The sequence below is a fragment of the Lygodium microphyllum genome, chromosome 26 (genome assembly GCF_053477565.2).
Source record: "Lygodium microphyllum isolate KBCC chromosome 26, Lygodium_microphyllum_v1.1.10, whole genome shotgun sequence".
NCBI classification, from domain to species: Eukaryota; Viridiplantae; Streptophyta; class Polypodiopsida; order Schizaeales; family Lygodiaceae; genus Lygodium; species Lygodium microphyllum.
The window spans coordinates 91921340-91948957 of NC_141160.1; the positions used below are offsets into that span (position 1 = coordinate 91921340).

The window sequence follows — 27618 nt, forward strand, 5'->3', positions numbered from 1 at the left end:
CTCGAACTTTCTTTCACCCCATCCTCCTTGCAACTAGAGCTTTCTTTCATTCAAAATAACCTTTCTTTGACCTTATCTAACCAATCACAATCCAAAGTTGAAATCGAAGAGTTGACAAACATAACCATCATGAAGGTAACTGCCTTGAACATTAGATTTTATTTTGCTACTTTTGTTGATGTACATAAATGCTTATTATGTCCAAATATAATTGAAACTTGCAATGCACTTTTTAATTCTAGTTTTAATAATTGAGCTTTTCCATTGTTAATTGAAGAGGAAGCAGTACATGTGTCTAATTATATAATCACTATATACCCTTTAACTTGAAGTTTTACTATGCATTTCAATCATCTTTTTTACGTCGAGATAGCTTGAATTTGCAAGTAGGTTGCTACCACCATCCACTCATTCGCTTTTCTATACCAATTGGAGAGTTGCAAGTATATCAAGATTAACTTGTATATTTTGAGTACCAATAACAATGTTCTTGACCTCTTTGGTTTCCTACGAAACTTAGCTACATGTCCAAACATTCTTCGTCTAAAGCAACTTGGACGTCCTTGATTACCTCTTTGAGGTAATTTTTTAAATGATTTGAGCATTTTGTATATCTATATCTGTAGTTGTAGGTTGTTCTTGTTACACATGCAACATAAGGGGGTTTTTTATTTATCTTTTTTCTCATCAGCTCTAGTTATTTCAATTCAGCTTCAAAAACTTGTAACTAAACTCCATCCAAACCTTTTTAAGAATCATATAGTTTTTTCAAACATTGAGATTAACATGTAAACCACTTTCTACCCAACTATTCAAAAAACATGGATGCACATGTCAACCTAGTTTATGTTAAACATTGAAATCAAATATTTTTATTAGATATATATTCTCCACACGTCATGCAATTTGTAATGTCTCATTCAATGTTCTGGAACTCTCAACCTAGCGTGTTACATTCTGTGGTATATGCAACCAAGAAAGACAAAATTTCATAGCTTTTGACCTCACAAGTTCTATCCTAAGCGACATTCGTAATTGCAAATTAAGCCAAAAATTCATTTTTCAAGTTATTTAATTATTTACAGTTACCTAATTGTTGAAGTGATGCTTTGGGTATACTTTATTGTGCAAAATCCTTGATAAATGTTTGGCCAACGTAAAATTCTTAAATTCAAGGTTGTGTGAACCATGCGGCAACAATCCCTTTCACTACCCTACAAAATCTCACATAGTGCCTGCGCGGCCTCCGGTTGTGGTCAGACTGGGCAGAGACTCGTGGGCGCCCTTCCGGCAGGGGCGGGCGCTCTCCTCGTGGCAGTCCTTGATCACACACACTCATACCACGTGCCTATCGTCGTGCATCCCCCTTCCTTGTATACATTTATGGATTGGCTGTAACTACAGGTATTAAGAACACACTAACTGGCACCAACGCCATAGCTTCAACACGTCCATCCCATGTCCTGTGACACACAACTGTTTTAATACTGCTTGCACTACCATGCGCAGCCTTCGGCTTTAACGAAGTTTCTTGTACGACAATGGACCTACTACTACAAATCAATATTGAAGTCCCCGCCCGCCATATCCTAGTCCTAGATACAATTAATTAAATGTAGAAACAGAAAACTCTAACAGCCATTGTCATTCCAAAATAGGATAAAGAATACTGTGCAATTTCGGAAGTTTTACAATGTGGCTTCAAAACCATATCCTAGTGTAAACATAGCTACTTGGGTAGCACAGGAGTGACCGACATGTATGAAAATATCGGACGGCCTCAAGGGCAGCATGAAACACTTATGAACAGCTAACAAGATACCACATCAACATCAAGACTTGCGGTCCAACCTATATTAGAACCCACTCCGGTATAGGCCTACAAAGCCATTGCAGTAATATCCAACTAAACCAGACTAAACTCAAGGTTTGTTCCACTAACTGCCTGTGCTGAACTTGTGGTTTTGATCCTCCTCCATCAGATCCGCCTGAACATGCCAGAATGATTACACACCTGTAGATGGGCTGTATCTCAGGTGCTGTTCATAAAATTCTATCAACTGAGAAAACCAAAAAAGACGGTTAGACAAACCAATACATGGCCATGTACCCTTTTTATTCAGCTAATTCTCATAACAGATGTGGCTCAACAGGCAATAATTTACAACATGCATTACAAAACTTCAAATACACTTACAACATCTGGATAATTCAGCCTCATGAACTTGTTGTCCACAAAGACCTCCTGTCCATCGGCTCTGTAAAGCATAAAGTATCATGCCATAGTGAATCTCAAGTCCATTTTACATTACCATCTGAACTTCATCATTCATACCATGTACATATAGCCATGATGGCTGTCTATTTTCATAACTCAAATGTGACCATACATGACCTTTTTTTAATTCTCACAAAAAGATAAACATTATGACTCAAGGCAATTACAGCAGTACACAGCAATAGAGGGCCAGCAGAGTCCCATTCAGTTGCTGCAACTTACGTCAGGTCAGATTTTGTAGTGATCATCGTCAACCACCCTGTAGAACTCTCAACAAACAGCATGTAGAAGGCATATCACAAACCGTATCGTTTTCAAGTCTTTGCATCCATGCTAGCAAGGCCATTTATGACTGTTCATTTATGTTTTTGAAGGAGTTTAGAGGCATTTGACCTTGCTGTTTTATTGTGCAATGCTTCCCTATTCTCAGCCTTCTTGAAGTGTAAAGCTTTGGGCCATCATTACATGTGTGGATCCACCAAATCACATGTATAGACTGAGTCCAAAAGTCAACCTTGTAGAAATACAGTACTGGCCCTCACTCTTCGATGTCACTAGAAGTCAATAATTACCACTTCCGTTTGAATGTATTTTAGTGTGATTGAGGCAAGTGCTTGAGACTGAGCTTTGAGTCAGCTTCACTAATTTGATGCCAGTGAAGGCCACATACTGTCCATGGAGCTGAGCACGAAGTAAATAAACTGCACAGGGGACATGTGCATGATTCCTGTCATGAACTTAATTTCTATAGGCAAAACCCAGCTGTGAAGGCAAATGTGGTTCAGCACAAAAATGCAGGCAACTCAAAGCATGCACCTTGTCACCCACTTCTATTCAGAAAATTCGCTTCACCTGCACTACCAGACTTCTTTGAAAGTGCTTGTAAAGTAACAACTGAAGAGCACCTTTACTGAAGTATTGCTTCCTTGCTAGCTGTCTTCCATACTTGTTGCTTGTTGCATGCTGCTCTTCGATTTCCTCATGCATTCTCTCTTGCAACTCAAGCTATGATACATGCTGAGAATATGGAAGCGGTCAACCAAGAACACAGAAACCATTAGTCAGTAAGTTAGCATGAAAGAAGTCCAATCATCCCCCAAGTAAGATGGATGGACTGGGGGAGGGGCTAATCAGACTTCAAAGAATATGCTTAGGGTATATATCTCATTTAGACAATCTGATTGGGAAACGTACCTTCTAGGATTAGAGTTTGCCTACAATAATAGTAAGTATTCGGCTACTCAATTAGCCCATTAAATTTGATGTATGAATTTGAGCCAAAATCTGATTGTCGTAGACTTGGAAAAAGTTGAAAATCGCATAGCTTGAGATTTCTTGCATCCATACATGAGATGCTTGAATTGGAAAAAGATAATGTGAGGATCATTTGTGATCAGGCCATCACTTATGCAAATTGGAAGAGATCACGAAAGACTTTAGACATTGGACCATAGACTATTCAGTTAAGCATTCCAAGTTAAACTTCTAAGATACAGGGCCCAGTAAAGTGACAGCCCTTGAGAATAGAACAATTGCTAGCCAGTAACAGCTGCACATGAGTATATGCAGCATAGTAGTAAATTTTGCATGTCATAGCACCCTTACTTGAGAAAATTTAAATCCGATGCTCTTTTGGACCTCAAGCACTTCTTTTCAGATTTATCATTGTATTTTTGTGTTGGAAGGCACTATGCTGAAGCTATCATTGTACGGGACAGAGAAAATTCTGAGATCTCAAGACATGTTAGAAGACATGTCAGCTCATGTGTGAGTCTATGCATGCAGAGGCTGGAAACATTATTTAGGATATTTTAGGCATTTTTTATGGTCTTTATTTTGGTCATATTGAGCATTTATTGCTGGCCGACCTGATCATATTGAGGACATATTTTTGTCCTATATATTCAAGCTCCTCCTCCTCACTCAGTCACTCATCTGCCATCACATGTGTGGAGACTCCATGGAAAGAGGAGCCAATGCCAGTGCCCACGCAGCCAAACTCACTGTTGTATGCAACTGTCTCGTGTTGGATATAAGGATTCCATTTCCCAAGCGTACATCTAAGTTCTCATCTGTATTGTGTTCTTTAGTGTTCTCTTTCTTTCCCTTTCTCTTTTGAATTGTGTTTCAGCAGTTTATTACAGCATATGTTCTTGCCTCCATTGCTGCTCCACTTCTGGCATGGTATCAAATTTCAGGTTCTATGCTCCTGCTGTATTTTCTTTGCTGATTTCAAGACTGTTTTGGCCACTGTTGATCAGGCAACTGCTGCCCCAACTAGGCGACCTGTTTTACCTGCGTTTTTGCTTGACGTCAGCAGCCATACCGCCTACATCAGCCCCTCTACTACCTGTGTGTCCGTTCCAGCCTGCATTTTGGTCTCTACATCTCCTCCTAGTTGTTGGGCGACTGCATTCTCATGGCGTTTTGCTGTTTCAGGTAGTTTTTAGCTGATTTTTTTTATTTTTCGCGACAGATTTCTTCTTGTTTTGGTCAAATTTTGGTGAATACTGCATGTGAACTCTCACTTTCCATAGTCTATGCTTGTGGTTTGGCTGTGTTCCCTCTCCAAATACTTTCTTTTCTCTGCTTCTCTTCTCAATCCTCTACAGATGGCTCCTCCGTGCACATCCACTGATGATAAGTTACATGGACCTAATTATCAGGCTTGGTTTATAAAAAAGCAATTATGGAACGTGGTTTACAAAGCTATTGAACGTCCTCAGCAGCCTCTTCGTGTTCCAGTTGATTTTGATGAAGACAACCATGAGGAAGCGGTGCTTACATGGGATTCGAACGATGCACGTGCTTATTTGGCCTTGCTTCGGCGTATTTCCAAAGAAGTCCTACCCACGGTTACCTCCTGCATGACATCTTTTGAAGTATGAACGAAGTTGCAATTGATGTACGCGGCCCCTTCCACCATGAGGGCAATTGCTCTTTATGGACAACTCCAGCAAATTCCGTTTGAGGCCAAAGATACTATCCAATCTTTTCTACTTCTTGCGACCTAGATTCAAGACCAGCTTCGGCAAATGCAGTCTGTCCTTCCAAAGGCTCATCTTATTCTAGTGCTGAATGGAGTGGCGAATGCTTTGAGGGCACAGACATCATCGACTCCTGTCAATTTTACACATATGACCTCGATGTTGCTTGAGCACGAGGCATCATTGCGGATACAAGGGAGGCTTTCGTCAGGTTCTAGTGAGGCTTTTGCAGCTTCAGAGAGGGGTTCGAAGACAAAGAAGTCGAAGACCCAATGTTACCACTGTGGGAAGAAAGATCATTTACGGAAGGACTGCAAAGAGTCAACGACTTCCAAGAAGAAGAAGGAGAAGAAGACGAAGCGGGATGTGGACTCCTCCGACGAGTCATCATCTGCCTCAAACTCAGACTCCGATCCTCCAACCAAGGAGAAGTCCAAGGCACGAAAACGATCAGCTTCTTCGAATCGCAAGAAGGGCTTGATGGCCCCTTCCTCAACTGCTTTCTGGCAGTGTTGATGATGGCATCCCTCACGACTCTCCAGTGCCAAAGAGGGTGTGTGAGAGGGTGGTGAGATGGGGCAGCCGCACCTCATCTATACATCTATACAGATGCATATGATCCAAAAAGGGACTTCCCTAACACACCAATTGAAGTCTAATAGGTTCAAATCCTGGGGCTAGGATTGCCATCCAAGTTCATGATGGGCTGTTTATTTGACAGAGCAAGGGCTTGATTCCTAGTCATGAACTCACATAAGGGGACACTTTGGTGGCCTAGCCAAAGGCGGGGAATCCATGGTCACGTATGTTCCAGAGGCATTTTTGACAAGATGATCCTATATGCTACTGAGAGACGTTGGGATAGACACCGAGATATGCTATGATCTTCTCTATTTTTAGGAGCTGGTACACTCAACATTGACATCGAGTTCTCTCCGAGGCACCTTGGTGGTGGCTTAATCACCCATTGCTTGGGTATCCATGGTTCTACTTGGTGGTTCTATGTTATATGGTTTATGATTCATTTTCATTGTATTGTTGTATTGTATCAGATCACCCATGATCTAAGAGAGGGTGTTAGCAGATGTGTCAGCTCATGTATGAGTCTGTGCATGTAGAGACTGGACACATTTTTTAGGATATTTTAGGCAATTTTTTATGGTCGCGTTTCAACAGTTTATTACAACATATGTTCACGCTTCCATTGTTGCTCCACTTCTAACAATGTGCAAACACCTACCCGTCCAAAGTATCATCGATGTTGTATATCAATAGATCAACAACTTCCACCTTTGATGACACTCTTCTAGACCCTTTACCTTAGATAATGTGATCCTTTTCAATCCCAAAGAAGATAGGATCTACTACATAATAGTTACTTCTTCTATCAAATGTTTCTATGTATATCAACCACCTAAAAGATAAATTAAGCTCAACAGATGACGTTAATGCCCTTGAGAAAGACGACTTGTCTAGAAGCAATTTGCTTCCACAAGGGCCTAAGATTGTGTTGGATCAACAAACTAATCACTTTGGGCATGATGTTTATGACAAGTATTTGATCGAATAGAAGGGCAAACCAAAGAGATTCACAACTTTGGAGTTAATTAGAAACCTTGCCCATTTTGTCAATGAGGATATCAAAAATTATGCTAAACGACAAAATGAGAATATCAATAATTATCTTAAACAAGACATGTATGTTACATACCCACCTTAGGGACCCATATCCTAGAGCATAGTGAGTGAGGAAGCATATGGGAGAGGTTTGGCTTATTGGCGGAGTTGGACTATAGAGTTAAACGTTTGAGCAAGCACTCCACTCACCTATAAAAGGAGACCCAAGCTTCATCAGTAACACCACACCCTTGGGGTGCACCTCAAGGCACTAAGGGATGGGGCGTGCATGGCCGAGGGGAATGATGAGAGCACATAAGCCAACCATGTGGCTAGCATAGAGCAAGGTCATCCTGAGGAAGAGAAGTTTTAACAATGACCATGGAACAATGGATAAAATTTTTAACCATCACCTTATTAGCAATGTGGTCAACTCGTGTGCATCTGGTTCATGCCTCACATTTCTAGGCATTTTATTGTGGCCATTATGATGTTAATTTGGGCATTTTGTGCTGGCCGACCTGCTATCATTTATGGCATATTTTTGTCCTTTATATTCAAGACCCAAGCTCCTCCTCCTCAATTAGTCATTATCACCTACAAATTCTGTTGAAGGAGAGAGCCAATGCCATTCATATGCAGCCGATGACTCACTATTATATGTGATATTCTCGTGTTTGTTGTATGGATTCCATTTCCCAAGCATTCTTCTAAACTCTCTTCTTTGTATTGTTCTATGTTTTCTCTCTCTCTCTTCTATCCTTGTATTCAATAGTTTATTACAAAATCTATTTATGCTTCAATTGCTGCATCCACTTCTGACATGGTACTAGATTTCAAGATCTAAGCTCTTGCTACTTTGTTCTATTGACTACATGTCTTTCTCTACCCTCTGTTGGTCAAGCCATCCCTTGCTACTACTCCTCATGCTATTTCCAGTCATACAAATCTGTGTTTGCTGCATTTAACACATCGCCAACCTGCACCTTGTACTCCTACAGCTGTGTTTTCAATCTGCTTCCCACGTGCTACTCTAGGCATCTCCTCATCTACTAACGACTGCTCAACATACCTGGTTTTCAATCTTTGTAGTCTGAGCTGTTGATTTGGCTATACTCTCTTTCTCTCTCCTCTTCGTTCCTTTATTTTTGTTTCCTATCCTCTCTAGATGGCTCCCCTTGTTGTTCCACTAATGATAAGTTACATGGCCCTAATTACTAGACATGGAGTGCTATTATAAAGGCATGGTTTATACAAAAGCAGTTATGGTACATTGTATTTGGAGCTTGTGAGCATCTTGAGTGTCCTCCTCTTCCAACTGATTATAAAAAAGCTATGCTCACATGGGATACTGATGATGCCCTTGCATATTCTACTCTTCTTCATTGCATCTCCAAAGAAATTCTTCCAACAGTCACCTATTGCATGACTTCTCCCGCACTTTGGGCAAAGCTTCACCTATTGTATGACGCTTCTTCACCTATACATGCCGTCACTCTTTATGAACAACTCCAACAGATGATGTTCGAGCCAAAGGATACTATTCAATCTTTCTTACTTCGTGTCACACAGGTACACGACTAGCTTCACAGATGCTGTTTGCCCTTCCAGATTTGCCCTTCCAAAGGCTCATCTTGTGGGGATTGTGCTCTACAAACTCCCCTCAGATTTTGATGGAGTGGCCAATGCTTTGAGGGCTCAAACATCATTGACATTTGTCAATTTTCTACAAATGTCCTCATTGCTACTTGAGCATGAGATGACTTTGCAATTACAAGGGGTCTTCCATCGCAATCTGATGGTTCCAATGAGGCCTTTATAGCTTCAAAGAGGGGGTGATAGGAAGGAGTAGTCAAAGACCGAGTGTTATCATTGTGGTAAGAAGAAACATCTACGCAAGGATTGCAAAGAGTGACATAACAGGGAAGGAATGTCAAAGACAAGTCAAAGCTGAAAGCTACATGTAACATGTGGGAAGCAACCCCCTACCAAACCATGGACGTCCATGCTGAAGGTAGAGGAGCTGATGTCAGCTTGTGTGATATCATAGGCTTAGAGACCTTTCCTTTAGCAATCCAGTCCATTCATTATCAGTACCACATAACCACCCACCAAATATACATGTCATTATTCTTAATCTAGAGCAATAACAGAGTAATGACAGCAGCAAGACGTTCAATACATTCCCCATAGCATTAGCAAGTATCTGCTTCTCTAGTTCTTTATCCCTGTAATTCTCTTTAACTGAAATAAATTAGTTCACTTAGCTCAATTTTATCTTTAATAGCATTAATCATTAAATGGACTAGCTATTCATGCTATATGGCAGTAAAGTTCATCTTCTTCAAGCCAAAACCACATTCAAGATACCAAATTTGGCAAATAAATTTCAATTCTTGTATATAGAATGTAAAAGGTACCAACCTAAGGACCTTAAAAAGGACAGAGACATCTTGCATTCCGTTGTTCGATGAATTATCATAGCTTACAGCCTTGATGACTTTTGTAATAGATGAGGATGAGCATATGGGTGAATCGTGAATTGGCACTTCTCTGACAGCACAGGTTCTTTCCTGTAAACTATCCCCATGCAGGAGCTCCCTCACTGGCTGTTCAACTCCATCTTGAAGTTCTAGAGCAGGCTCTTTTGAGAGATGCCCCTCATCTGAAGCACGTACAATTTCTCCACTATTTATACGATCAGTAGCTCCATGTGTGTCCTCTTCAAAGGAATCCAGGCTCTGTCTGACACGCCTAACAAAACCCTGCTTCCTCTTCTTTGCACCAGTGCATTTATCAATGTTACTCATATTGCCTTCTCCCCCATCATCAATAGTTGCCTTATCCCTCGACGGTGAAGCCCTTTCTTTGTTGACTGTAATTTTGTCAACTTTCGCAGAAACAGAAGACATTTTCAATGAAGAGCCAAAATCAGACTCCAAAGTCTCAACTTTCTGGCTCATATCCACACCTTTCCGAGTGCAAGGCCCTTTCTCCAGCATGCCTAGTTCTCCAGTGGCTGCCTGTAAGCCTGCAATAGCCTTGTCAGTGCCTGTTAACTGTGCATTACTGTCATCCACAACCTCTCCATCATTAATTTCCTTTCCTGGTAAGCCTAAATTACCTGAAATTCCAGAACCTACTCCATCAAGATCTGTGCCTCCTTTTTCGGGCATCTCTACATTTTTCTCAAGATCTGTAGTGTCATCCTCTGTAATAGCTGGACTATCTTCCTCTGAATCTGACAATGATCCCCCTAATTTTTTCTGCAATAGTAAGTGTGCTCCATAATTTCTTTTGCCTCGGGCTTTGTTTCCTTTTTTCCCAGAGCAAGTTCTTCAGGAAAACAAAAGTAAATATGTGTTATCTGCAATAACCCAACATTCTTTGGGAAATTCAAGAGTCAGTTAGAAAACAGGGGCAGTAAAAGAAGTACTGCAAACCTTTTTTCAAACTCTTCCACAATGTCCGCACAAGCCTGGAGATTTTCAGCTGGTTCCCAAGTGTTTGCAGATTCAGGCCATCCTTCCCTGCGAGAAGAAACAAACATAAGCCAGAATGCCATAACCAGCCAAAAGGCTTTTCTTTTTTTTTATTTCGGCAGACACAAGAACATGTTCCTCACCATTTGACTAGATATTGCACTTGACCCTGCAATAGATTCAAAACAAAAATAAATATCAAACATCCAAATTATTTGCCACATCCACACAATTGTGTGCTGGATATGTTTAAAAGGGTATCTCATGAAGGAGTTAGATAAAAAGAATTAATATTTGCAAAGACCAATATGCAGTAAATTTTTTCCCAAATGTTCAATATTATATGACTTAACATGCAAAATCTGAAGACACGACAGTAAGCATTAGCCACTGTGAAAAGCCTGCTACAACTTTAGCTGCTATGAACATAAAATGCTATGCAGTAGCACTAGTCACTGTGGAGAGCCTGCTACAAGGTTAAATAATAGAACAGAACATGCAATGCAGGATGCAGCAGTGCAGAATTAAAAGACAATTTCATAACAATTGCGCATGCTATTAGATACACAACAATGACAGAGAATTGGTGCCAATTTTACAGGAAATAGTGACACGAAGGAGAAGTCATATTCGTGAAGGTTGTGCATGCTATCAGACACACTAAAATGACGCTGAGAACTGGTGCCAATTTTACATGTGCATGTTCCTGGTGGAGGCTGTGGACATCATGTTAATCTTTCACAATCAACTGTCAGTCTTGTGCTGAAGGTAAAATAGAAATCAGATGCCAAAATGTCAATCACCTTGTGCACTCGCTTCTTTTTTATGCATTCCACCATGTAAAATCCTTCTGAGAGCGTCTCAGCACCTCCATCTTCCCTTCCTTCACTATCTTGCACCTCCTCTGGATGGTCATCATTCATCACTGCTGCATCTTCCAACCGCTCTTTGGGACTTGCCTCGTGGTGCTGCTTCTTCCGCTTCTTTCCTGAGCTTATGGATGGCTTATGCTTTGCTTTTCCATCATCATCCTCCCGAAATCGTTTGTCGTCTACTTTGAGAACTTGCTTTGCCTGCATATTCTTCTTTGTGAGCTTCTGCAGGCCATCATCATCATGTCCAGCTTTGAGATTTTCATGGGCCAGCTTCTGCTTCTTGCCAGTAGATAAGCGAGGTGCATCAAGATTGTGCTTCTTGCTCGGCAGGGCTTTGCTTGAGCTGTTGGACTGCGAGAGCAGTCGGGGGGAAGCGCGAGGGGAGCGAGATGTAGGGAAGCTTCTGCGAGGAGCCATGGGGCTGTCTCTGTCTGCGTGTGTGTGGGTGCTGTGCGTGCGCACAGAAGAGCGGGGGCTGTTAGGCGGGAGATCGGAGGACCAGCACCTAATAACCAAAACAAAACGAACAAAGTTCGCATGCATAACACCAATCCTTTTCTGTTGTACCAATTTTATTTTATCATATACATCTACGAATGCGTGCGTGCGTGCGCGTGTGTGTTAGAGGTGTTCACCCCACCACGGCTATTACATTACAATCGATACGATTGTGCTTGGAGGCTCTTGTCACTTTCCTCGCATTCCTTGTAGAAGAATGAAGCGTTGATGTGTAATATTGTCTACTTGTCTACATCTATACTTTTAGATAAGGAGAGGTGGGGGACGGGTGCCATGTGGCAGCCCCCCACGTCCCCCACAAGAAGAAAAAGAGAACGCGGGGGCAGGTGCCACGCATCCAGCACCCGCCCCCGCCCGAAAAAATTGTGTCCGCCCCGTCTAGGCGCAAAGCGCCTAGTCGATTAACTAAAGTCACTTGTCCATGTGGGAGTTCTCTCTTTCTCCTCTCTTGATTTGGATATCTATTAGCTGAAGTGGACAAATGTACCCTTGCTAGTTCCTCATACTTGCTTTCTAGAAGTTAATCAAAGTAGTCTACTCGCGGTAATGCTAACACGAGGTCTATGCACCCTTGTAACGCTGGCTACAATCATGAATTACTTCATGTAAAGGTTGCATGCATTCTTTGGACATGCTTGCAAAGTCATGTTGACGGCAAGATGGTAGGAGCATGTTTCTCTAATTCCTATCTTCACTTTTTTATTCTTAGTATGGAGTTAAAGTCTTGATAATTCATAAATCATTAGGATTTGAAGTGTGTAAGGAGTTATTTGGAATTCTTTCCGCAGGAATTTAAAATGAGCCTATCTTTCATGGTGTATGCCAAGTTCCTAGCATAATGCATACGTTTGAAATTTCAAATTCGAAACATGTTACTAGACATGCAAGATAGTGTCAACTTGTAAGGACACAATAATAAAACAAATCCACTATATGGAGTCATTTTCAACACGTATCTCTTTTTAAATGCCTAAATCAAGAATGTGTACATAACATGTCTCGAGGGCATTTTTATACTAATGTGTAGTCATATCATCCTTGGAAAATGAGAAGTGTAGCTTTTCAAAGAAAAGAGGTCATTAGTGTCCTACAAGATGTGATAAGAATAACCCAAATAGCATATATTTCACTTTTTAAGTGAGATTTCATGAATCCTTTGAATTTAAGTGTAGTAAGCACAACATGTATTGGTAATTTTGTCCCCATAGGTATCAAACAGCATGAAAGTACTTATCTTGTTGCAAATGCATTGTTTGGGATAAATAAAAATTTATGACAATTGTAAGAAACACAACATATAGTACCTAGTATAGCAATAGAATATGGCTCAAAACTTCAAACTATGTGATGCCTACATAAAATATCTAATGCAAATTCAAATTATAATAAATCATGAGTTCTTTAGCATCCACTTTCTATGTGAGTAAGGCACCATATACATGTAGCCCAATATCATAAAGACATGACAACATCATACATATCCTTCAATTTTGATCTCTATAAAAGTACTTCGCAAGCATATGTAAACAAGAGCGAATGGTTGTCTATGGTTTTGCCATACTGAGAGAGAGAGAGAGAGAGAGAGAGAGAGAGAGAGAGAGAGAGAGAGAGAGAGAAGTAAAGAATGCATAATGTCATGTGGATAAGTGTTGATCCTTTCAAAATGTGGAAATAAAAGTGAATACGTAAGCAAAAATAATAAGACATGTGTTTCTCCACACTAGGAAGAGGTAAAAGGCGTTGAGCAAGCAAGGGAATGGCCAACGCTAACAAAAAAGGGGGAATTTATCTCGAATGCACAATTCCAATCCTTTTTAGCTTTGCCAATTTGTTTTCTTCGTGTGTGCACATGTGTTACAACAAAACAAAAGTAACAACTGCAAAGGACTAAAGCAAATCCTTAAGTTGCAAATTACAAGTTTAAAAGAGGTTAAATTATATAACCATTCCATTATACAATGTTGAAAGTTACAAAGACTATACCAACCAGGTCAAGATTTAAGACCCATGAAACACATGAACCATTAAAAAATGTTTTCGAGGAAAATGGCATGAAAGAAGGCATGGAGAGGTTGCACCTATTACCTAAATCCATACAAATGTGTGTGCGTGTGCGCGTGCCTCTTTTGTGATGTGGTAGAGGGGTATTAATTACTAATTATATCATCCAATCGGATTTTAGATAACTTCCTTAGAATTTCATAAGCAACTTTGGGAGTATGATTGTGTGTATGGAAATCGTCTCGGTAAATTTCAATCCATTGTGTCAAGCCCAAACCTACTGCAATTAGTGCATGGTCTTGACCTAGGATCCAAACACTCAGCTGGGAGGTGATTTCCTCCACAATGCATGCATTGCATGTGAGGTCATGTGGGCCTCCTCATCATCTCTTGAAGCTTGGCCAACTCTAGCTTCATGTCCGCCAACTCCTGGCTCTAGTCGACACCCTTTCCGTTGTCTTGTGTGCTCTAGCTAGACCTCTTAGCCAATGGTTGTAGCTTTCTCTAAGGATCTAGCAGCAATGCCATCTCAAGTAGTGGTTCTAGAGATTCTCTCCTTGAGCAAGTCATCCACATGTATGGCTTCTTCAACGATCCTAGCTAGCATGTCCCTTTGTAGGTTTGAGTTGCTCACCAAGGCCTTATAGAGCTCCTCGCTTTGGATTCTATTTATAAATACAATGGAGACAGCTCATTTGTTAGATTGTTTCATCATTGCCATTGGGATTCTCTTAAAGAGACTCTGCACGTGGGTTATGTAGTCTTAGATATTCTCCTTATCCTTTTGGCTAACATTCATCAACCTAACGATGAGGTTATTGGAGTATCCCGCTTTGGAAGACCTCTTGATGAAGAGACTCGTGAGGTTATTAAAATTATTCCGTTCGATATTGTCTAGGCTAGTAAATCACGTCCATCCTTTATCTCATAGGCAATGTTTGAAAGCTTATGCTTGTTGAGCAAGGTTTGTGGGACTATTCGCCTCGTATACTTACTCGAGCTACTCCCCAAAGCTATATGGATCATTGTCGGGTTGATACTTGTTGAGTTGCTTAGCAACCACAGGTATTTTGGTCTGGCTCTTGGAGTTTGATGTGATTCCTAGTGTCCTGTTAGCAACGTAGTTGCTAGGGCAACTCCGATCTACTCTATAGTTGTATTGTCTAGGAGTTGCTTCATGAGAAGCTCGCTTAGTGTAAGATCAACCGCTAGCACTCTCTCCCTCTCAGCATTTGGTCTTGTCCTAGTTCAGTTGACGAGAGCTAAGATGCATTGGATCTCATGCATTTCTATGTCTTGTCTCAATTTTTGAGCTCACAACTCTTGGTTGTAGATGTAATGTCCCCATTACTTAGTTTATTTTAATGTGCATATACATTCCAAATAAAATTGATCTATGTTGCACATTTAAAAAAAACTAGCTCTAATTATGAACTTGACTCTCATTATGAAGATAATTATTATTAATGAGGTATCATATTCCAATTAATGGAAGAAAGACTTGGTAGACCGTCCCAAGACTAGCTTATTGAAACTATGTTTATAGTATAGAACAATAAAAAGAACTAGCCTAGTGGATAGTCACTTGGTAGTTAAGTGCACTTGGGTGACAACATTACCAGGATGGGTGACCTCTCGGGGAGATTTTCCTACAAGCTAGTGGGAGCTTCTCGCGCGCAGCCAACGGCGCCAACAAAGCCTTCGTGGCTTGTTGCCAAGTATGCCAAGGACAAGATGCTAAGGTCTATTCTTAGGTCGTCACCTTGGTCACGAGCCTTGGAGTGACGGTCACCCGACAACGTGCCACATGGTGCTCGCCCATAGATTCGTAAATTTTTATCTTCACGCTACAAAAATGGAGCTTCCTCTTTGACATCATCAATGATGTTATTAGAAGCGCTAAAAGAAGGCATTCTCTCTTTGTCATCGATGATGTCATAAAAAAACGCTAAAAAGCAAGGGTCCTCTCTTTTACCTTGTGAAAAACTATAAATTGAGGGCTTGGGGATGATCAGGAAGGGGAACAAGAACAATCTTGATGAGGACGAGATATTGATCGAGAAGGCGAAGACTTTATTCTGCAAGACAAAGAGACATCATTCCATTCAACCCAAGGAAGGGGATATGCAGAAGGTCTCTCATCCTCTTCTACTCTATTCTGAGAAGAGAAGACATTGAAGAACTTTATCATATTCTATCAATTTGGTTAGAAGTCATACCTCTACTCTCATCCCTATTCCGTCTACTAGAGAGAGAGAAGTATTGCTCTCCACGAGGCAAGAAGAACCATCCACGAGGCTATATCATTGAATCTCGCAATAACCGTCATCATCATTGAGAGTCTTACACCCTTGCCAATCGGTATTATTGCTGTGTTCTTCTTCTTCCATGAATCATATTTCCGTCATGGCCCCAAAGAAATAGAATTCAAAAGCAAAAATCACAAATGGCCCTATTAACGTGGAAGCAACAGTTGAAGTTGCGAGTATGGGAGTCACTAACGGAGTCAGGAGCACGGATAACAACCCTTTACCAATTGTGATACCACTGGTTTTTTTAAAAAATTCTATCCAAATTCAATAGAAAAAAGATAAGTCGCTTGAGAAATAATGCAATCTTAGAGTATTCACTTGGTAAATTATTAGAACATCTTATAGACTAGAAACTGTCAAGGGAACTATGAAAACCTAGAACTCAAGAGAAATCATGAGGAATTTTAATGTTAACCCCATAAAAAAGAAGACTAGTGAATTCAAGACGAATTTACTAAGAATGAAACCCTGAAGAAACTAGCCAATGATATAGCTTTAATCTAGAAGATCTGATAGAAGATTTTAAAAAAATAAAAAATAACTCTAAGTTAAAGAAACCTACTTAAGGCCAAGGAACTTGGTTATAAGAATAAACCTTAAATTGGGAAGTTAGAGACCCCAAAATCTAGATACCCTTAGTTAAATTCCAAGGAAAAGAGTTCATTATGTGAAATCCAAGTGTCAATTGCTACTAGATTAATCATCACTTGAAAGTTGCATGATTGATTGAAGTCATAACTGCTTGAAGACACCAATCTTATTTGTGATTTTCTAGATTAGATCTTGATTGAATTAAGGATTGGAACATATAAAAATTGAGGAGCCCTATACCTCCCCCAAGGATAGGTGTTGAATCCCCCATACTAAGAGAGGATGTTTTTACTGTCGCAAAAGTATGGATTGGCTCCGATGTTGAGAGGTCTCCGAGCAAGGATCGTATTAAGTAGTAGGTGGATATGGCGACAGAGGGGGCTTTGGCTAGTAAATCCTTTACACACCTAGAAACTATTTGGCTCCATGTATGACCCAAGTTCTACTTGGGACACCTAAAAATGCTAGCTATAGGTGGATTTGATATTAGTGACGTGCAAATGCGTTGGATGAGATAGCATGTGAAATTGTAATTTTCTCTTGTATGGGTGGGAGAACACACATTATGGAACATAATCAATGAAATTATTTTATCTTGATTGTATGTCCCTAAGTAAAGTACACAAACAAACAATTGTGCATAAAAGGATTCTTTTTAATTAATGAAGTTATTTTTATATGTTTCATGTAATGTGGTAGGTAATTAAATAACTAAGAACTTCCATAGAGCGAAGCGGGTGGATGGATTCGTGACGAATCTAGTCCTATGGCAGGGTGGTCTCAGTCAGCTGAGAGGTTTTCCCAAAAACAAACGTTAGGAAGAAACTCTAGGAAGGGCTGGATTCGCTGACTTACCTAGGGGTTGATCTCAGAACCCGAACTGTAAATTATCTTAGGGAAAAGGTACGGCGCCTGTGCTAGAGCATTGCGAGGGATTTCATAAATCCTTAGTATGTTATTGGAAAAAAGTATTGTACTCTATGAACCAAGGGTAATGACAGTCGCTCCTTCCGGACAAGAAGCCTCTTGAAGGACACCTCCGGATGTGAGCCAGTTATTGATAGGTGATTGTTAGGTCAATTAGGAACCTTTAGGGTCGGTCCTCTGTGGGTAACGACATGACACTTTCCATGCAGGGTAGACCTAGGGTTATAGAGCCGGACATCATTCTAGTTAGAGTACGAATGGTGATGGCTGGAAGGCCAAATATGGGCGACTACTAAAATATTACTCGTCACGTAATAAAGGTGAGCACGTTACAAATGGTATCAGAGCCAAAAGAAAAAAAAAACTTGGAAATTGTAGCCTGAGATGTGAGATGTTTTTCCCTTTTTTTTGCTCATATGTGTTTTTTTAAATCTTACCCAGAGAGATGAAGATTAGGAGCAATTCCTAGTCTTCCGAGCAATGTTTACATTGGCAATGCATTCTATGGATTATGGATGGAGAATGCAAGTAATGCGGATTCTGGATCACATCTATGATCCTTCTCCACTATACCGGGAAAGACGTTGGATGATAAGCTGTGGATGTTATTATATCGACGCAAACCGCCTTGTCTTCCTTCAGACCAATTTGAAGAGGATAAGATGGATGGAAAACCTTAAAGTCATGAAGGTTTATTTATTCCATGAAGCTAATGTGAATTCAACTTTATTCACTAGAGGCAATGAGGTTAAACTAAATCAATATATTTATGAGGAAGCGACAAAGGTTATCCCAGCAAACCAAATTATAGTTGTTGGTCACTCTAAATGCCACAACTATGTCAAAGATGGACTTCTCGGACTTTCTTTATAGTACCGATTTTTAGATGTCCATTCTTCAAAGCCCGATTATTACCCAATGGATGTATCCAAATGTCATGCTTAGATTGTATTAATGAAATTTTATCTCCCAAATAACCAACCATCCCAAAATAAACCATGTGTTTTTTTCCTACAACAAAAGAAATTATTTTGTCTATCCATTGAATATGAAATTGATTACCATTCTAGCAATTAAGAATTACGAGTGAGTAGATATATCTCAAATCCATGGTTAGCTTCCTTAAGTTAATTCGAGAAACTCAATCATGATGTAATCTTCTTTGAAAATTTAGTATAAAGTATTTCTATCCTTTTGAAATGATTTCTCTTTTTGAAAAGATACGAGCAAATTGTACGATAACATTTGTAGAGCTGACTAGAGAAACTCTTATGATACCACAGGAAGCTGTTTCTACCCTTAATGCTACTGAGATCCAAGAAAAGAAGTTCCTGCTTAATGTTTTTACCCTTAATGCTACTGAGATCCAAGAAAAGAAGTTCCTACTTAAGCAAATCAAACCACCGGAGTTTGATGGCCAAGGCAAAAACGTCGAGGTTGAAGCAGAAATATGAGTCGAGTCCATGGAAGATTATTTCATTGCTATTGGAATTACCCCAACTAATCAAGCAATGATCAGCAAGTTAAAGCTAATAGGAAAAGACAGAATTTGGTGGAAACAATGGTGTAAAGACCAAGGAATCTCTAAAGCGTTTGTTAGTTGGGACATATTAAAGGATGCGGTGCGAGGTCGGTATCTCCCGCCAGCATACTGCACGCAAAAGATGAATGAATTCTTTGGTCTAAAGCAACTTGGAATGACATTGGAAGCCTATTAGTCAAAGTTTGTAACACTTCTCAAGTATGCACCATCTATGGATATTGCACAGAAAGTATCCAAGTTTTTCCACAGATTGAATGATCCCCTGAACACACAGCTTGAAGCAATGCATCCATTCGACCTCCAAGATGCATTGATAAGAGCAAGACCGATTGTACATGAACTCCAGTCCAAACCAAGAAACAATAAGCCTTGGAATAATAAGTTCCAAAATAGAAATATAGCTAGGGGCTATGCAAAAAGAGCCCAAGGTCAATTCCAATCTGCTAATAGCAAGAAGGCTAAGACGTCGGCAGTGGAGAACTTTACTTGTCGTAATCAGGATACTTTCAGGTGCTATTATTGTAAAGAACTTGGCCATATCCAAAGGCGATGCCCAAAACTTGGTCAGAATGAATGCTAAAGCAAGTTCTGTAAATGACTAGAACCGAAAGGACAGCCACAACTAGAGGAAGAGTTGTCGGCATAACCCTCAAGGAAGTAGAAGATCATGAAGGTCCCAACTTGGAAATCGACATGGAGAGAGCGAGAATTCACACCTCTCTCAAGGAGAAGGGAGTAAATCGACAATTCTTTATGATTCAATCACCATCAACCTATAACGGTAAATCCTTTAAAATTTTGATTGATTGTGGAAGCACACATTCATTCATATCACCAAGGTGTGCCAGAAAACTAGGCATAGACACAATGCATGCACTTGGGCTGATAGTTGAGTTAGTTGATGGAAAATAAGTTTCCTCAACACAACAGACAAGTAAGGTGGAGTTCAATCTAGGTGGAAATCAGACCAACATGCAATTCAGAGTGATGAACTTAGGAACCTATAACTGCATGTTAGGAATGGACTGGTTAATTCCCAATGACGGTCATATTCATTGTGAAATGTGTCAAGTCTTGAATCTTGTAGGACAACAAGTGACCACATAGGGAGAAGCAGGGAAACCAAAGATTCAATTAGCGAAAGCTTCTCGAATCACTAAAGGTTTAAGAAAAGGGTCACTTGTACACCTAATCAAATTAAATGAGGTTGAACATGATAAAGAAGTCGAAGATGAACCGTCGTGGCTTAGGAAATATGCTGACCTATTTCCTGAAGAATTAACTAAATTTCCACCATAGAGGGAAGTTGACCACAAAATCAAGCTAGTACCAAGAGTTGCACTAGTTGTAAAGCAACCATATTGAATGTCCATTCCAAAAGCCATAGAACTAAATGAATAACTCAAACAGCTCTTAGATCACATGAACTACGACAACATCCATGCATGTGTCAATGATTGTATGTTGTTTCGAGGAGACTATGGGACTATGGAGTGCGTGCGAGAAGTGAGCTTTTAAAGTGATCTTTTGAGCGAGCTTTTTTTGGCAGCCTCAAGTTCTATTCCACATTGTCCACTTGGCTCTCTTTTTCTTTTGGGCATATATCAAGCAGCAATGTTGCTTCTCCATTGCCGCTGCCACCACCACTAGCACCGCCGCCACCACCACCACCACATCTTACTCTCCCCCTCCTCACTAGAGCCACAATCAATTCTCCTCTCTCTCTCCTCATATGTTGGGGACCAACCACCGACATCTCACCCCCATTCAATCACATTACCACCACTAGCACTGCTACTACACCACTACATCTTACTCTCCTCCTCCTCATCAGAACCACAATTTATTCTTCTCTCTCTCTCTCTCTCTCTCTCTCTCTCTCTCTCTCTCTAACAACACATTAGTAGTTCTCTCTCCTTCATTGCTTTACATCACTATATTAAGCTTGTGTAATTATTTTTTATAATATTATTACAATGTTAATGGTTGAATTACACATACACAAGTGATATCAACTCTACATACATTCACATCTCCCCTCTCCCAATTATTTGTATGTATGGTATAATTATAGCATGATGTATTAGTACTTCTATTGTGCACACATAAGCAAAACTAGATACACTTACACATTTCTCTCTCTTTCTCTCACTTGCTCTCTCTCTCTCTCTCTCTCTCTCTCATATGTTAGGGACGAACCCTTGACATGTCACTCTCCTAACACACACACACACACACACACACACACACACACACACATCTCATATGTTGGGGATTTATGACATCCATTTCCCTCTCCTCCTTTTTGAATAACAACCTATTTCTCTCTCTCTCTCTCTCTCTCTCTCTCTCTCTCTCTCTCTCTCTCTCTCTCTCTCTCTCTCTCTCTCTCTCTCTATAACAATGAATTAGTAGTTCTCTCTCAACTTATTTACATCACTAGATTAATCTTATGTATTTATCTTTGATAATATTATCACAACATTAATGGTTTAATTACACATGTATGTGAGATATCACACTACATATACATTCACATCCCCCCTCTCTTCTTTGCACATATTTTATAATTATATCTTGATGTGTTAGTACTTTAGTTATGCACACACAAGCAAACTATAGACACATCCACTTATACTTGCACATTGCTCTCTCTCTTTCTCATTTGATTAAGCTTACATATAGATTGAAGTTATGCATTTGTTTACAATAGGCCCTTGCAAACTATTGCTTCACAATCTCCATAAAATATAGCTATGTATTACTTCATTACTTGTAGCTATTATTCATTTCAAGAATTCTTCATTTTAAACTTCAAACTTCAACAATCAAATATTTTAATATACTAATATATTTTACATTATATTACATGAACTTACTACAAAAACTACAAAAAATTTTAATGAATACACAAATGCATTTGCAAGTTAGTGAACTACTATATGTAAAGAAAATGAACATATTTATTGCTATCAATCGAGCTCCATTGAAAGAGGGTGAAATGGGTGTTCTCTAACAAACTCCTGGACTCCCTTGTGAAAACTTACTAGCTCACTCAAACATGGAAGCATGTATTTCAAGAGGATGGCATTCAAGGGATTTTCCTCAGTCAAATAGAAAAGCATCTATTTGAAGAGGATGGTATCCATGGGATATCTTGAATTGTAAATGGATATGTAAAGGAGTTAGGTGGGTTACATTGCATCTTCTTTATGCTATCATCCACAAATAGTATCATTGTAGCACTAAAGTGTGGCTAATCAATATCATCAAAACATTTTAAAAATTGTGGCTTCACCTTGATTCCTTACCGAAGAATGAGTTACGAGAACAAATGCACTACAGGTATCACTTTCCTACGATCAGCCATATTCTCTTTTGAAGAAGACATAAAAGTGTAACATATTCTAAAGAATACATGTGGAATTACTTACCAGGAATCCGGATCCTTATGTCTCTTGCACCTTTTTTTTCAAGTATTTTTTATATAATGTATTCTCATTAGAGGAAAATTCACCTTTACATAGTCAAGGAAGCTATGACATCTCCGGTACACCTCCTTGTTCCACTACTGCTCAATCTAGTGATCCTTATATATAAGTTACTCCTTCTTCAAGTGCACCTAATCCCTATATTTCCTTGGCAAAGTTTGCAACATCGCCTTCTCCAAGTGCCTATACATGAACCATTCATTGTTGTATTGCATATAGAGAACGCATTGATAATATACCATTGTAAATATACTTCTACAGAAGGATACAAAGTTACACTTGTAGAGAAGTCTCCATGCTACTAACTCGCATGACTTCTGAGACTCAATATCATCAATTGGTTTGAAATTCTTTTTATCTCCTATATGAACTAGAATAACAAATCTTTGTCTAGTTGAATGTTGTAGTAGTTTCCTCATTGAGAAAGAGAGATAGAGATTATGTGACTTTATCATCATCTCTCGAAGGGGATGTGAATTTTTTTTGCCGAATAGGGATTGTTAGCAACCCTTTCTTAGAGAGAGAGAGAGAGAGAGAGAGAGAGAGAGAGAGAGAGAGAGAGAGAGAGAGAGAGCTTTGAATCACAACTCCCCTACATCATCTCTCTAGTGGGACATGAAATTTTTTGTTGCCAGACAAGGGTTGCCGACAACCCCTTCTTGGTGAAAAAAATTTAGAAGTTGCCTTTGTCTCTCTAAGGGGACTAATGAAATTTTTTTTGGCTAGGAAGGTTGTTGATGGCTCCATGTTTAGTGAAAAAAAAAATAGAGAGAACTTGTGGGAAAAAATTCACCGAGAAAGGGTTGCCGACAACCCCTTGTTCGGCGAAATTTTTTTTCACAAGTCCCCTTAAAGAAATAATGGAGGAGACTTGTGAAAAAAAAATTCATCTCAAAAAGGGGTTGCAAGCAATCCTCTTCTCAATAAGTTGCTAGCAACCCCCTTCTCAACCCAAAAAAAAAGTCAAAGCAAGTCACATAATCTCTCTTTCTCAATAAGTTGCTAGCAACCCCCTTCTCAACCCAAAAAAAAGTCAATGCAAGTCATATAATCTCTCTTTCTCTCTCTCTCTCTCTCATTTGTATTTGTCTCTCTCTCCCCTCTCTTTATATTTCTATTTAGTAATTTACTAAAAAATTATTAGTACTTCAATCATTACCTAAGCAATAAATTAAGCAGTGCATGTATGTATGTGCGTCTCTCTCTCTATGTGTATGTGTTTGTGTACGACCCTTATCTTCATTTCTCATTATGTGTACCTCTTACAACTCTCTCTCTCTCTCTCTCTCTCTCTATAGAGACATTAGGACATTAGGATATTAGAGACATTAGAGAGAGAGAGAGAGAGAGAGAGAGAGAGAGAGAGAGAGAGAGAGAGTGTGTGTGTGTGTGTGTGTGTATTCTGATAAAGGTCCAAAGTTATTAATGTAAGAGAAGCCCAAAGGTAGTATTATATTATTATAGAAGAGAGTTGCTATAATTGTTTTAAGCCATACACACACACACTCTGTGTGTGTTGAAGATCCAAAGTTATTAATGTATAGGAAAGGCCCAAATGTAGTATTGTAAGAGGAAGTTAAAATAAATTTTTGGAGCCACACACACACACATAGAGAGAGAGAAAGAGAGAGAGAGTGTGTGTGTGTGCGTGTGTGTTTTGATAAAAATCCAAAGCTATTAATATATGAGAAGTTCAAAGGTAGTATTATGATGCTATGGGAGAGAGTTGCTTGAATTTTGTAAAGCCACATATGAGAGAGAGAGAGAGAGAGAGAGAGAGAGAGAGAGAGAGAGAGTGTGTGTGTGTAGGTGTGTAAAGATCCAAGGCTATTAATGTAGGAGAGGGTCTACGGTAGTATTATAGGAGAGAGTGCTAGAAAATTTGATTCTTTGGCTTCAAATTTTCTAGCACTCTCTTCTATAATACTACACTAAGGTAGTATTATAGAAAATTTGATTATTTGGCTTAAAATTTTCTAGCACTAAGGTAGTATTATAGGAGAGAGTGCTAGAAAATTTGATTCTTTGGCTTCAAATTTTCTAGCACTCTCTCCTATAAGACTACAAATTTTCTAGCACTCTCTCCTATAATACTACAATACTACTTTTGGGCCTTTCCTACATTAATTTGAAAAAGGTGCCTCTCTATCCAAACTACTTTTCACATTTCTTTCTCTCCTATCTTATCAATGATTTTTAAAAAGACACATCTTTCTTGTCTCTCATCAATAATTATTATTGTTTTTTTCTCTCTCTCTCTCTCTTCTCCATTGAGTCCTAAAACCCTTCCATTGAAATTTCTTACATTCAAAGTATCTAGAATATATTTTTTATTTTAAAGACTAGGCAAACCATTGATGAATTACTTAGTTAAGGTGGATTAGACTTTATATGAGCAATAATATTTAAAGCTATGTCTTTAGTTCTCTAATATACACTAGACAAACCTACCTTGATTGTTCTCTCTAGGTGTATATATGTGTGCATACATGCACACGTGTATGCGTGTGTGTCTCATCAAGAACTTGTTTCTATCTCTCTCATTAATATATATACATATGTATGTATACATGTATTTATGTGTGTATATTAAAAGTCTTAACACCCGCACAAACACATATATACACATATGATTAGTTCAAAGAAGTATAACTATATTTTATAGCCTATAAATATTAATATTTCAACAACATGATGTCAACTTAGCAAAGACATATACAATGAGAGACCAAGATGATGGCCTCTCTCTCTCTCTCTCTCTCTCTCTCTCTCTCTCTCTCTCTCTCTCTCTCTCTCTCTCTCTCTCATTAAGCATATTTACTAAGCATTGAATATCTTTTCTTGCCACCACCATAATAAATAATCCAAAAAATATACAACCTTTAATAATGAGTTTTTATTTTTCAACCAACGTTTAATAAGGTTGCTAGAGCCATGTATAAATAAAAATATTTAGTGAATATTTGGAATGGATGCAAATGAGGATATGTTTATACATCAACCCACGCTTACTGAAGGGAACTTACATCTCATATTTGAAAAGAGAAGAACTTTTCAAACATTGCTCATAGTGTGACCAACAAAGCAAAGACTTTGCTAATTGTTAGAGTAAATGCATTTTATTTTGTTGAGAAAATACAAACATATATCGCTTTAGCTAGCTATGATTAAATTTATGATAATATTTTACAATCACTATCTGTCAATTTGTCAAACAATAGTACACTTGTGAGAGATCAACGTAATATAAATCTAGATCTAGATTGCTTGTAGAAATTGTTTTGTATTGTAAATATGAGAGAGAGAGAGAGAGAGAGAGAGAGAGAGAGAGAGAGAGAGAGAGAGAGAGAGAGAGAGAGAGAGAGAGAACATGCGTTGTGTGAGAGGAGAGAAAGACAAAGAGAATGAACTACTTACATGTAGAGAGAGAGAGAGAGAGAGAGAATGTGTGTTGTGTGAGACGAGAGAAAGAGAGAGAGCGACAAAGAGAATGAACTACTTATATGTAGAGAGAGAGAGAGAGAGAGAGAGAGAGAGAGAGAGAGAGAGAGAGAGTGTGTGTGTGTGCATTAGTTAGTGAGTGAGTGAAGGTGGTGGCAAAGGTAGTGATGGTGGTAGAGCTAGCGATGGTGGCAGTGGTGGGAATGGTGGTAGTGGCGGCAGCGGCAATGATGGTGGTGGAAGTGGAAGTGGAGGTGGATACATCTAAGGCTAGAATAAGTGAACTATGTGGAATAAGAATAGAGGGGTTGCCAAAAAAAGCTTGCTTCTTGCCCTTCCCCAGGACTATGGAGACATGTCCAAAGTGTGGTGTTCACAAGTATTGACATGACTTACAAGGGCAAACCATCCCTTAGAATGTTCTTAGACACTTTTCACTTATATCGCGTATATGTCACATGTTTCGTATATTGGGCATGCCGATATTGACAATGTGGCATGCGCATAATAGATCCATAGATGGAGTCCAATGAATATTAGTAGATTCACGTGCATGGAGCTATGCTACATTGACTCCACCTTTCCAGGCTTTGTACGAGAGCCAAGGAATCTTTGGCTTGGTGTTGCTATGGATGGCATGAATCCATTTGGTCTCCGCTCAACTTCTTATAATGTGTGGCTTATAGTCCTTGTTAACTACAATATTCCGCCATGGATTTCTATGAAGAAACGACACTTGATCCTTAGCTTGCTCATTCCTAGATGCTAAAAAGTCAAGAACATGGATGTCTATCTCCGTCCATTAGCTGATGAGGTCAAGACTTTGTAGGAGGAGGGGGTTGTTGTGGAAGACATGAGTAAGCATGATGGTCGATGGTCCACTAATATACTAGCCATTCTCATGTGGACCATGCATGACTTTTCGAGATTTGGGGAGTACTTGGGCAAGTGGCTTCTAATCTCGTTGGTGATATCTAACATAGCTCATTTATATTTGTCTTAACTAAATAGGGGTATTGTGACATGTCTAGTTACCTCAAGTTATCATGCATGTCCATTGTGTAGGCCACAGTTAGAACCTTGAAGGTCACGAACCATAAAGAAGACGATATATTAAGGATACACCGTTTTCTTGCCGGAGGGTCATGAATTAAGGGAAGGTTTTCTTGGATGACCTCTAGTACGAATGAATGCCCAAGGCTGGTATGAGTTGAAAATGGTCCCACAAGGAGTCACATCCAAATGGAATGTGACGGTTCTCAATATTCTATGAGTTGTTATGTTGGACCTACTTAGATATCAACCATTTGTTGGATCCCATGCATATTTTCAAGAATGTGAGCAGCTTATTATGGGATCACATCACAAGAAAGAGAGATATTGCAGGGGCATGAATGGATGTGAAGAATGTAGGCAAGATGGAGGCACTTTGAGGCCATAGTCGAGCATTGATGGTCACTTGCAACTACCTCGTGCTCCTTGGGTCCTATCCACTAAAGAAGAGTGCATTGTGAAGCAAATTATTAGGTCTATCCACACCTCGATGGGTATGAT

General features: G+C 39.4%; 1 protein-coding gene across 1 annotated transcript; it reads right to left on the reverse strand.

Annotated features, from left to right (window-relative positions):
* Positions 1–1616: 1616 nt before the first annotated feature.
* LOC148013538 (chromo domain protein LHP1-like) lies at positions 1617–11782 on the reverse strand. The gene is made up of 7 exons (XM_087667705.1): positions 11168–11782; positions 10508–10533; positions 10326–10412; positions 10007–10218; positions 9307–9913; positions 2198–2258; positions 1617–2060 (listed from the first exon to the last, which is right to left on the reverse strand). Exons 1-7 carry the CDS (start codon positions 11780–11782, stop codon positions 2007–2009), a joined length of 1662 nt encoding a protein of 553 aa, XP_087523831.1. The 3' UTR covers positions 1617–2006.
* Positions 11783–27618: the final 15836 nt, after the last annotated feature.